The following is a 12591-nucleotide window of genomic DNA, read 5'->3' as shown; positions in this document are numbered from 1 at the left end:
TCCGGAGTCATATACTACGGCGTCCTTCATAGCCTCAGCCACTTGGGGACGTTAAACCCCATAAAGCCAAACCAATCATAACGATGGCAGGCACTCTTTTCGCGGCGAGAACTATTTTAAAGCTCACCCTGCGCCGGGCTTCAGTGTAACCCGATGGCACAGCTGGCCCGAATCCCGAGCTGCAGCGCGTCCTAAGATAGGCTCGAACTATAGAGAATCCGATAATGCAAGACAGACAGACGCAAAAAAAATGGCATGGCCTGGCACCAGAGCTACCGGTCAGCTTAAGATAAGAAAGAGGCTGAAGCGGCTGAAGATAACATGTTGCATGCGTTTCCTTTTGGGGCGGTGTTGCCTCAGGTGCTTTCGCAAGTCCCATTCGGTTTAACTACGTTAAAGCCCTACCATATTTTTTTGTTCCTTCGCCAGGCGCGGATGATCGTTTTTCGAAGCTGTCGCTTTCGTGCGCACAAGCAGCCATGGCCTGTGTTTCACTGATCATTTGTAGCTTCTTGCCTGCGATGGCGGGCTGATTTCTGCAAACTGCCCGCTGCAACCAAACCCACTTCTTGATTTATGGTTTATGAGGAATAAGGTCCCAAAGCTGCTCAGGCTCTGAGGGACGCCGTAGCAAATGGCTGAAAATTTTGAACACCTTGGCTTCTTTAACGTGCACTGACATCGCACAGCACGCGGGCCTCTGTAGTTTCGCCTCCAGCGAAATTCGACCGCCGCGCGGCCGTAATCGAACCCGCGTCTTTCGAGACAGCAGCCGAGCGCTATAACCACTGAGCCACCGCGGTGGCCAAAGCGTAAAAATTGCAAATAATTCTTACGTAACGTATTTATTTCTGACAAATATAAAACGCAGGAGAGAAAACGAGAACACGATTCAGGTGTCACTTGCCCAGGAGACTTGCCGCCGTGAACAGCAATCACGCGTGCCAAACGGCGTGGCATCGAGTCAAAAATTACTCTTGGACTAAAATATTAAGAAGGCGTTCCAATTCTTTCTTTATGGCTTTCCACAGAATTACCCCGTTGGAATTTTCCAGGTTGAACTTCATCATCATCAGCCTGCAAACTTCTTATGGTGAATTCCAATCGCAGGCCCGGAGCGGTCTGCACGCTCTGTGACAGAGCGCCTGAATCCGGCGCAGAGCGCGCGACCTGAAATTGCGATTGGAGTACACTTGCTCTGGCCAGAGCATGTAGGGCGCCGCTGAAAAAGAACGTCACACAAACTTCCGGTCGGATCCGCCGATTTCGGCGGAGCAGTCCCGACTGCTCCACGGAGCAATCTCGGCTCGGCAACCGCTCCCTGTCTACGATTGGAAGACGCGATCCGTGCCTCAGATCTGCGTTTGGAATACAGTTGCTCCGAAAAGAGCAGAAAACGTTGCTCCAGAAGTGCTCCAACTCTGCGATTGGAAGTCACCATTAGTCTCATCCGCCCACCCAACCTTCTGCCGCCCCTTGCTACGCTTGCCTTCTCTTGGAATCCACTCCGTTACCCTTAAGGACCGGCGGTTATCTTGCCTTAGCAGTACATGCCCTCCCCAAGCCCATTTCTTCCTCTTGATTTCGACTAAAATGTCATTAACATGCGTTTGTTCTCTCACCCACTTTCTTAACGTTACACTTATAATTTTTCTTTCCATGGCTTGCTGCGTTGTCCTTAACTAAAGCTGAACCCTTTTCGTTAGCCTCCATGTTAATGCCCCGTAGGTGAGTACCGGCAAGATACAGGTGTTTTACACTTTTCTCTTGGAGGATATTGGTAAACTGCCATTCATTAGGTTGGTTTTCATCAAGCCTTATGCATTTTCTAAGGGGTTCAAGTCTGCGCCCTTGGGGGACCATCGCGCAGACAAGAAATTACAAATGGTTAACGAAAAAAATGGGACAGTGAATTGATTTGCCTGTGAAAAAAAAAAAAAACGCGATACGCGATATAAAAGCAGCGGGCCGTGTGAATGCGCGCCGTCCTCGCATCGACTGGCCGCGCGCAGAGCATGACGGACGGCATGGCTGCTGTGAGACACATTTCAATAATTAGTACGCAGACTTGCTTCCATCTTAAACGTTGGGAGGTATGTGAATTGCACCTGTTTCTTGTAATTCACTGCAGAACTCAATGCCATCTTCGTTGTTAGCCCTTGCAGAGCATTGTACAGGTCAAGAACCTTAGATAAACCTTAGAAACAGATAGATCAAGAACCTTGATCTTGAACATTGATCTTGAACCTGCTCACTCGAACCACGTTGGCCGAAGGAGTACCACCTTTAGCAGGCTGCGAGATTGTCCGAAATTGGTGCTTGGCCCGCGAGGGGCGCAGCGGGGTTTACGGAGCTTCTCCCAAGCGAACACCCCTAAAGAAAGCCGGGCGCCAGGCCGGGGGCCGCTTATACCCATTTTTACCGGTGGGTGTCCGGCGGTGGGTTTCGAACCAACCACCTCCCGCAGCCGAGGTGGGTACCCAACTCACTAGAGCACGGCTGCGGTAAATCTTCGCAATTCGCGAGAGTGCATGCTTTTGAAATGTTAATTTACCATTACAGGTAAAGTCGTACATACTCACTCATATCGTACAGTGCCAGGGCACTGCTCACGAAATGCCACGCCACTCACCGTTCGTGTTTTTTCAGGCGCTGCTGCTGACCGGATTGTGCCACCAGCCGCCCGTTTCATCGATTAGCTTACCGGTTCCACTAGTTGGCGCCGAGTTCAGGATTCTGGACGGCTGCGTCCTTTCTTCAGATCATCTGTGTATAGCGCTGCCGACTTTGGACGCGTCTGACTTCCTGACATGGCAACACGCTACAACGACCGACGACCAGGACACCTACATAAGGCACGCGGATTTCACCATCCCCTTGGGCCACAGCACTGGTCACAAAATGCCACGCCACTCACCGTCCATGCTGTTTCAGGTTAGTTCTTACGCATATGCCTGTTACCGAGATGCCGATTTGTGCCTTTTGGCGATATCGTGCCCCCCCATATCCTGAAACATTTTCGCGCAGTTGCAGTGTACATGTAGCGTATTCATTACTCAAAACAGCGCAGGAAACACGAAAAAAAGGAGGGAATAGACAACACAAGCGCTTGTGTCGTCTATTCTCTCCTTTTGTCCGTGTTTCCTGCGCTGTTGTGAATAATGAATGCGTACCAACTCGCCCAACTTTTTTCATTAATACATGTAGCGCTTTTAGGTTCTGGGCGGGGACGTTGAATTAAACCCAGGTCCTATGACGAAGGCTCAGGAGAAAACTTGCTTGGACTTGTTTTTGAATATCTTCAAAGACTCGAGGTGAGCCACACGAACCTCCTTGAAAGTTGTTAATAAGATCCTCACCATTAATATAGGCATGCAAAGTGAACTGCAATCGGTAACCAAACGTGTACAAGAATCTGAGCTTAAACAGCAAACTACTTCTGACTTTCAAAATTATATCCACTTTTTAATTAAACGTGGGGAATACCTGGAGCTTAAAAATCGGTCAGTGCCTACAACGGTCGCCCCACCAAGTTGTATTCACCATGTGTCGGTCATTCAAGGTAAAGTTGATGATCCGGAATACCGTTCTTTCTGGTCCAACGTTCCTTTTTTTTTATGGCGTTCTTGACACTGACAAGGCTGAAACTTGGGAAGACTCTGAGCGCCTTGGGAAAGAATTCTGTACTGAAAAACTTGGCCTGACTGTGTCTTCGGAGGCTCGGGCTCACCGCATAATCTATTTTTCCGAGAGCAAAAATCGCCCTAATATTGCTAAGTTTGTCAACCAAAAAGAAGTCGAATCTGTGATGAGTGAGGGCTTTAAGGTCAAACATACATACTTCAGCGTATCATGTGATTACTCGCAAACACTTCGCGAGAAACGCCGTCAATTGCTCAAGTATGCAAAATCTTAAAAAAGGTGATAAAGTACGTTTGGTTTTTGATAAACTGGTTATCAATAGTGAACACAATTTCTGGGATAATGAAACCAGTAGCGCTGTGCGCGTGTCTCTTGTCAGAGAGTGACGTTTTACTTCCAGTCCTCATAAACTGACAGCCAAACCACCCCTGCGGTCCCACCTAAAGCGCCGCATTGATTTGGTGAATAGTTTACTGTACACGAACGTGAAAAGTGTTCTTTCTAAAAACGTGGCTCTTTCTTTACTAATCGACTCATGCAGTTAATCTGTCATCGCGCTTACCGAGACATGGTTAAATGATATGATTCCTGACAATGTCATTGTCGTCTGCGGCACCGAATTTAGCATATTTCGTTGTCACCGTGTGGGCCGCAGGGGTGGCGGTGTACTTCTGGCCATTAAAAAAGCGGTCACTGCTGTGCGTGTTGAGGTTATATCGTGCTTGGAGTTTGGGTTGGTTCGCTTAAAGTGTGGCCCGACTGATATCATTATCGGTGTAATAAACCACCCTCCGGACATGACCTCTTTGTTCTTAAGTGAATTTGGTCATATTTTAATGGAACTTACTCTTCGTGTTCCCAATTATCGCCTATTAGTATTAGGCGATTTCAACTTTCCGAAAATCAACTGGGCCTCAGCCGCCACGGTGGCTCACTGGTTATTTATGGTGCTCGGCTGCTGACCCGGAAGACGCGGGTTCGATCCCGACCGCGGCGGTCAAATTTCGATGGAGGTGAAATTCTAGAGGCTTATGGGATGAGCGATGTCAGAGCACGTTAAAAAACCGCAGGTGGTCGAAATTTCCGGAGCCATTCACTACGGCGCCCCTCATAGCCTGTGTCGCTTTCGGACGTTAAACCTCCATACACCAACTGGTGCTCATTAACTGCTCCAGCTAATGATCCTGAAGCTCAAGAATTCCTCCAGACTTGCTCTGATTTCTCAATGCAGCAACTTATCTCGGAACCAACGCGCTGTTCCACCACTTCTGGATCTTGTCCTAGCAAATAATCCTTACCTTTGTTCGAATATTACGCTCTGAGAAGGCCTTTTCGATCATTCTGTAATAAAGCTGAATTTCGTGCCTCATAAAAAAACAACTCGCAACAAGCAATGCAGGCGTTACAACCGAGCAAACTTTGATGCAATAAACTCTGAGTTGGCTGTTTTCTCTGATGACTTTCTTCTCGATACGTTCTGTTGAGAACTGAAACCCGTTCAGAAATAAACTTGCTGCTCTTGTTGAAAAAATTATACCAGTCTTAAGTATATCATGTACTAACACCGCACCTTGGTTTAATAGGCACTTACGTCACCTTAATAATTATAAACGGCGCCTTTTAGAGACAGGCCGACAAAAACAGGCACTCCGATTCCTGGTAACGCTACAAAGCATATGTGATAAGGAATATCAGACTGCTGTACTATGTGCTCACCGCCATTTGTTCACTCACGACCTACCATAGATGTTATCTAATAACCCTCGTAAGTTCTGGCAGACAATAAACCCCTATAATTATCCCGATGTAGCTCTAACCAATACAGAGAAGACCAGTGTTGCGCAGTAGTAAATAAGCTCCCTGCTATAGTAATCGCGTCGAGCTCTACCAAGGGAGCTCTATTTTTTTTTCTTTTAAGGTAGTATTCTCACCACTGTCAGTGTTGTAGTTCTGTTTCATTTCTTAAAAAAAAACTGATCTCATATTGTATTCGATTCTGCGTCTCTCATTGACACGATCTGTTTTCAGCAACCGTATCTCAGCACAAAAATCTCCTTCGCAGCCTCCCAAGCAATCTTCATTCAAGAGCACAGCTCTTCTCTTAGCTCACTAATTAGGTTGCTTACTGTGTAAAAGACATAGTTAAACACCTGATAAGCAGAAGTGACAAACATCGTCAAAACGCAGAATATAGACGAGAGTTGTGCGGAAAATGGAGGATTTTTTGAAATTAATGAATTCGGGAGCTAAGGAACATTCTTGCGCTCTTCCGAAAGCAGGTGAGGTTTGGTTCATTTTTTTTTTTTTGGAGGAAGGGGGGGGGGGAAACTAGCCATATATTTCATTCTTATTTTGCGTTTTTGTTCCAAACAAATCACTCCAGCGCGATTCAAGCTCCTTCTGTTTCTGTTGTAGTTGAAAGTTGTTTTATTTTTTTTTTTGAGCAAAGATTCTGTGAACGCTTTTGCCAAATGTAGAATTTCTCTAAAACTAGTCGTTTTATGGCACAGCTTGCATTTGCTGCTTAGATGGCGTTTTGAATCGAAGCTTAAGAGCTTTGATTGGGTACATGGAGATCTGTACAATCCCCCTGGGGCTTTTCGATAAAACACAACAAAGTAATGCACGCACGTCGGGTACTGCCCCTTTATTCCTCCTCTGAGAGCAGCGAAGCGACAACTCTCCTGGTGTGCAACCGTCAACAAGTTGCCAGAAAGTGGCTTCTGCTATTGAAGTAAAAGCAAATGAGTTAATATATTTTATTAACTATATATTTTACTATATACTAACTAATATGTATTTTATATATTTTATGACTGCCAAATAAAGGTAGTTATCGATCTCTCGCTGATGGTTTTCTGGATGCTGCTAGTGCGGGACCCGTCTTCAATCTTCAAAATGTGCTTGCTGTCGTCTCTGAAATATCCGACACTCCAGTGAATCAGTAACGGACACAGAATAGCAGCGTCTTTTTTAGAGTATCCTGTAGGTCCATGTCGCGCGTAATGGTGAATTAATTCTATGAGCATGGTAGTTTGAGGAAGCTGCAGGCACGACAAATACATCGGTGGTTTCATCGCTATGTATTGGTTCGAATAAAGCCATTTTGCTGCAACGAGCGCTTTCTGCTTTACTTCACTTAAACACGCGGGCATCTCTAGTTGGGTGCACATATACTCACGGTTGGTCCGAAGGCTCATCATCACGTATACTTAAAAAAAAGTGAGTGCATCAAAACTCCTTCTAGTTAGTATTGTGTGACTGTTTTTTGTACGTATGGTTCCACTGTTTGTAGAAAACTGTCGTGATTGTGTTGCAAACCTTTGTTTAGTCTTTACCTCACTGGGCAAAAAACTTTTCACCGACAAGAATGCAGACACGCTTCAAGCATAGCAATACTTACTAAGTTGATTTGCGAAGATTGTTTAGACTAGTACTAATAGCACTCCGCAGTACTGAATAAGAAGAGTAAGGCTACAATGAAACGACAACTGCTAACAATAAATGAAGGGCATTGAGGAATCAATTAAAGTATTTCGAAAGAGGAACGTGTGTAGTATGCGCGAAAGAATCGTAATAATACGCGAAAGAATGGTAATAAATTTTCATTAATGAAGTGGATCCAGTTGCCTGCGAACGAAAGTTATTTAACCGATTCTATCAGTACGTTGTGCTACAAGAAGAGGGGTGCACCTGAAGAAAAGCAGAAACAGGTAAGCTTAAAGTAGAAACTGAACATACTTACTTGTTAAGAACGATTACTACGACCGCCGAATCTGGAGTCTTGAAGGCTGCGTACTCGAGTTTAGCTGCAGCCACGTCTCCCTCCAAGCTTGAGTCGATCCTGACACTGCCCCTTGGCACGAATTTGCTGCAAGCGAAAGGAAGCGCTCATGTGACTTGACTAGCGCGTGCCCGCGTAAGGCACGATAAAGGGATCTCTATCGAAGACAAGAACAAAGCCACTTGAGTCCTCAGTAAATATGTCGGGTACCTGAAGTGACCCAAGGCGTAGTACATCGGCTGCTTGTAGAACTCCTGAGCTGTAGAGTTGACGATGATCGGTGAGTCCACGAAGTTCTTGGCCCAGTTGGGGCCTCCTTCAGTGTCTAGGGCAAGGTTCCAGTCTGTCCAGCCGGTAACCCAATGATTGAGGTCCTGCGAGTTCAGGGAAGTAAAAGTACAAGACCTGATAACTCGACGCGTATCAGTGTGTATATTAAGAAGGTGATAAACTGCACTGACAAGACGCGTTTTAAAAGCAGTTACATGCTGTTTTAACGAGCGTAGAAAGTGCGTAGGCCTGACTGATGTTTCCTTTTTAAATAGTGGCCGTGGCCATGAACAGGAAGAAAACCAAAATAATCTAGTAAACACCTTGTGTTCCTGTGAAATAAATGTTTCCGATTAATAACGTCTTCCTCTATGCTCATGCTTTATGCCCGTTAAATCATTTTTTAGTGTTCCATTTCCTGTTTTATTTTACCTGTTGTGTTCGTTTCAGTTTTATTCGAATTTAAGTTTTCCAAGCACATTTGATGTTTTGCACGAGTCCAACAACAATATTGCTGTGCGCTGCCGGCTTCAGTATAGTTCGTCTTTTTCCCCACCTGATTCCTGCTGGTGTTTTAGTCAGCTTGGATGGTCTCGAGCTTTTAAAAGTTAGCAGATGAACTTTTTTCTATTCGCTTCCGTTAGGTCTGTATTGATTGTCAATGAAAACAAGCACATGCGTCATGAGGTACCAGTCATGTTAGTGATGTACATATTTACGAGTCACTTTTCTGGGCAGCTAATTACAGGTACTCTTAAATGTGCTAGTTTTCTTTTGCACACTTTTCCAGCTTAACCCTCTTGCAGATTTCTGAGTTTGGACATCACATACCGCTTGTAGATTTGTTCCTGCAAGCGGCACAGCTGTTAGCACTAAATTAAGGCGTATGCGGGGTATTCATCAGCACAATCTTACCTCCAGAATATCAGTGGCGTACAGCTCGGCGCGCTCCCAACTGCCCAGCTTGACTTTTTTAAATGGTGCGCCATTGCACGCTTCCGTGCCAAGGATAAATTTGTCTGGAAAACTTTCGTGTACTTTGTCCATGACTTGTGGGCCGATGAATCTATCCATGTACCAGTGGACAGCGACTCCGTGGACGTACTTGGAAGCTTCGGGGTCACCCAGAATCTGCGTAATTAATCCAGTGCACTGCTGAACCGAGAATGGCTTTGCACGGCTAATAGCATTAAAGTAAATGTGTCTCGAACTGCAGTTGATCGCCAAAGAGGAGAGGAAATTGCAGCGCAAGTGCTGTCGTATGCATTGTCATTAAAACGTTGAGCTAGCCACCCCTTCTAGTATTTTTACACACTGGAGGCGCCAGAAAGCCTTAATTGCCATCTGAGCTCGGCTTGCCCGTGATTTAAATTTTGTGCCTATTGAGTAATCATAGCAGTTCATGGAATATCCCTAGTACAGAGGAAACTTTTCGCCCTTCCAAGGAGCGAAGAAAAAAAAAACAATCGCAATGCATGCACCACCGTAACTCGCCCTCCCGCACGAAAGGACTCACTCTCGAGCTGACATATGGCTCCGACCCACCTGCATCGCATGATCACAGGTGCGACATCTTCACGTACCAGTAGGCAAACCATGGTAATGCTACTTTCCCGTGGACAGGTAGTTATGACTTGATTGCGGAGTTGTTGGCGTCATTAAATGGTCTTTGACGGTAGACACACTACTACGACTACGACGACAGGCAACGATGAATGGCGTGAACTCTCCAAAAACTATCCTTGTAAAAGAGTTTTATGTTTTGGACTAACTACTAAATACTAAAGCGCGGTGTCTCCTCTGTGTCCTTGTTTGTTAGGGCCTGGATTTTTCATAATGAACTAAATACAACAAGCGTCAGATCTTTCTTCTCCCTTCCCATTAATGTGCAAGCGGCTACCGACGCATCAAAGATGCAGAGCCACTGCTCTACTTACCACGTCTGACCAGTGCTGGAGAACGATGCGATTGTCGTCGATGATCATGACTTTCAGCTTGTCCGGTCCGTAGCCGGCCTCCGCAAGCGCTGGCCCCAGATCGAGCTTGACGAAGTCTCTCTGGGTAGCAGCCGTGAAACCCAGAGTCTGCCAGCGGAATCCTGGCACAAAGCCCGTCGTCGGTTCGTTCTGAGTCGTCAGGCCCCAGATGGGAACGCCGCGTTGTTCGTATTCCTGTACAAACCTTGGGTGCCAAGGAAGGAGGTAAACTTCCTCATTACGTCACATTTTTTTTCTCATTAGCGAACATTCTTATTGTGCAGAGTGCACGAACAGACGCACATGACTATCAGTAATGCTCGTGTTCACGGAACGCTCGCTCTATGACGAACCGCGCTTTCGTGGCGCGTTGAAAACGTGACAGAGAAATTCACTGCTCCCACCTGGAAGGGTCCATGCTGAGGACAATCTTTGTTACGCTGTAGGACTTTTCGTTCACTGTGTTCATCGGGAGGGTCCCACAACGTACTAAAACTGACAGGCAGTGCGCTACGAGCGAAATGGAGGTGAGAGCGTAGATTGAAGTTATAGCGCATTACTTCACAGTGCCATCAAGGCATCGTAGAAAATGCACTGCGAGACGGTGCAGCAGGCTTTTCCGAATGTCTGTCTGAAAAGCCCGAGACAGCTGCCGAATGGTACTTCATGCATTATTAAAGCTGATCGAGTTTATACGTTGAGATAAAAGCAAGGAGGCTCAAAAGAAAGCTCCTATAAAGCAGGCAGAAAAACACCTATGTAAAGACATTGAAAATTGATTTCTAGCTCTGAAGTGTCCGTAACTATGAATAGCATCTAAGTGAATATGTGAATTAATTAACAAAAGTAGACTGCACTAACCGCCCAACTCTCCATCGTGACGGAAGTGATATCCCTTTCGTTAGCAGAGCACCGTTGATTCTCATTTGTATATGCACGCATTTATCTACATAACCATTTATTATCACATTGGCGCGTGTAGAATTGGCATGCCGTACTTGGCAGTTTCAAATTCGCTATATTTACGGTTTTATTCATATATGTTTCTGAAAGGAACACGATTTATATGTACTCGGAAGGCCACCTAGTTCTAAAGATGGGTGTGTTCGATTTGTATGCACGGGCATCTCAGCTTGAGGCTGGTGGAACATATTGAAAGAAACAGTGGCAGCGAGGAGAAAAAAAAAAGAAAGATGCTGGCGTAGCTTTAGGGAGACGGCAAGAAAGCAGTGCGGATCAAAGAAAAACATTACTCGATGATATCCTTATGCAGTTTGTGGGATGAAGACGTACTGAGCTTCATACCCCATGCCAGGGCGAGCGCACCGACGTCATGACTCCCGAGACAACGCGCGCCCGCCAGTCAGGAACGGGATGCGGAGGCACTCCTGTCTCTTCCCCTCTTCCTCGCTCCGTAGACGGCACCGTGACGTCACGGCAGCGCTGTGGATACTCTAGGGAAACGGTACATTCCAAGCCCTCAGATGAGCAACTGATTTCTTCGCGTTGTGCAGTACCAGAGGGGAGGGTATAAAACATACTCGAGGCGGGAAACGCTCCCTCTCCCCTCGGACCTGCTCGGGGATCTGTCCCTTCCTCCTGACGCATACACCTTGTCGTTCGACCCCCGACGACCCGGTAAGTCTCTCAACCAAACCAACAACAGGTTGCAAAATTTTCTCCTTTTCCTCTCCGATACACGGTACCACGGTGATCATGAAACTAGGGCACGGCAGGAGAATGCGCTTGCTAAAGAAGCAAAGACGGCTCATGCGTGCACACAGTACCTGACATAATATTTTGCCCAGGACGTGTAGTAGGGTCCTCCTGGTTCGCCAATGAGGAACCCGCCACCCTCCAACGTGTTGGTTGTCTTCATCCAAGCAGGGCTGCTCCAAGAGCTTCCGAAGAGCCAGATGGGTTCTCTTGATAGAGACATGGCCCTCTTGATGTACGGGATCTGCGGTAAGCGTGGATGCAGTTGTACTTGTTTCACGCGGGAGGTGCTTCTTCACCGCATTGTGAGCAGTTTCCGTAGAGCCCTAATGCCTTCAGGGGTTCGTGCACGCTCCTGTAGCTTACCTCTAAATACAGAAGTCTTCGTATTAGGGGTCGCTGCAGGACTCAACTGTTCGTGCACCTCGAAGGAAATGAGTGAGAACATCCCATTGTTTGTAGAATAGGCGTATCGACTGCGGCGCAGTGCCATCCATCAGAAAGTTTACGTGTTGGCATTCCCGAAGTCGTGACGAAGGGCTCCTGATAACATTCTTTGGAAGTATACGCTAGTATCCTAAGGCGCGGAAAATAGCGGTATCCGGGTTTTGGCCAAATACAACGTGACACTATTGAAATCAAGAGGAATAAATGGGCTTGGGCAGGGCATGTAATGCGAAGGCAAGATGACCGCTTGTCCTTAAGGGTAACGGAGTGCATTCCAAGAAAAGGCAAGCGTAGTAGGGCGCGACAGAAACTTAGGTGGGTGGATGAGATTAAGAAAAAAAAGTATGCGGGGATACGGTGGCCGCAGCTGAAAAGGACAGGGTTTATTTGAGAGACATGGAGGAGGCCTTTGCCCTGCAGTGGGTGTAGTCAGGCTGATGATGATTTAGTTGTTTCTGCCTAAGCGTAGTAATAAGCATTGTTAGATTAATAGTTTTTTTTAAAGAAGCACTACTCCTTAGAACGGATCTGAAGACAGTGGCAGCTGCTACGGACAATATGCCTTGTAGGATGACATGGCGCCTTATGCCAACGCCACTCAACGCGCCTGATAACGTATCATGCGTTGTGTACTATTAACTGTAGTCCAGACCTGCGCGTCCATGCTTACTTTAAAGATGAACACGGCCACTGCAAAGGCCTCGATGGGAGGCGCCGCGTTATGAAATAGCGCTGCGGTACATTTCCGGCACAGCT

The 12591-nt window shown here is 46.5% G+C and overlaps 1 protein-coding gene across 2 annotated transcripts in view; it reads right to left on the bottom strand.

Moving 5' to 3' along the window:
• LOC144126223 (putative glucosylceramidase 4) overlaps positions 1-12591 on the bottom strand; it is a 29979-nt gene that overhangs the window by 2657 nt on the left and 14731 nt on the right. Inside the window, exons 5-10 of one of the 2 annotated variants that reach the window (XM_077660268.1) lie at positions 11460-11632; positions 9634-9877; positions 8612-8827; positions 7637-7800; positions 7388-7513; positions 5982-6558 (exon numbers count right to left, since the gene is read on the bottom strand). In XM_077660268.1, coding sequence (XP_077516394.1) covers positions 6453-6558; positions 7388-7513; positions 7637-7800; positions 8612-8827; positions 9634-9877; positions 11460-11632 — 1029 coding nt within the window. In that variant the 3' untranslated portion in view covers positions 5982-6452. Of the gene's footprint in view, positions 1-5981; positions 6559-7387; positions 7514-7636; positions 7801-8611; positions 8828-9633; positions 9878-11459; positions 11633-12591 lie in introns of those variants that run through there. The other variant, XR_013313470.1, reaches the window with a different exon arrangement.

The sequence above is a fragment of the Amblyomma americanum genome, chromosome 3, assembly GCF_052857255.1.
Source record: "Amblyomma americanum isolate KBUSLIRL-KWMA chromosome 3, ASM5285725v1, whole genome shotgun sequence".
NCBI classification, from domain to species: domain Eukaryota; kingdom Metazoa; phylum Arthropoda; class Arachnida; order Ixodida; family Ixodidae; genus Amblyomma; species Amblyomma americanum.
Note: the sequence above shows the minus strand (reverse complement) of the source record. Positions and strands in the feature narration are given on the sequence as shown.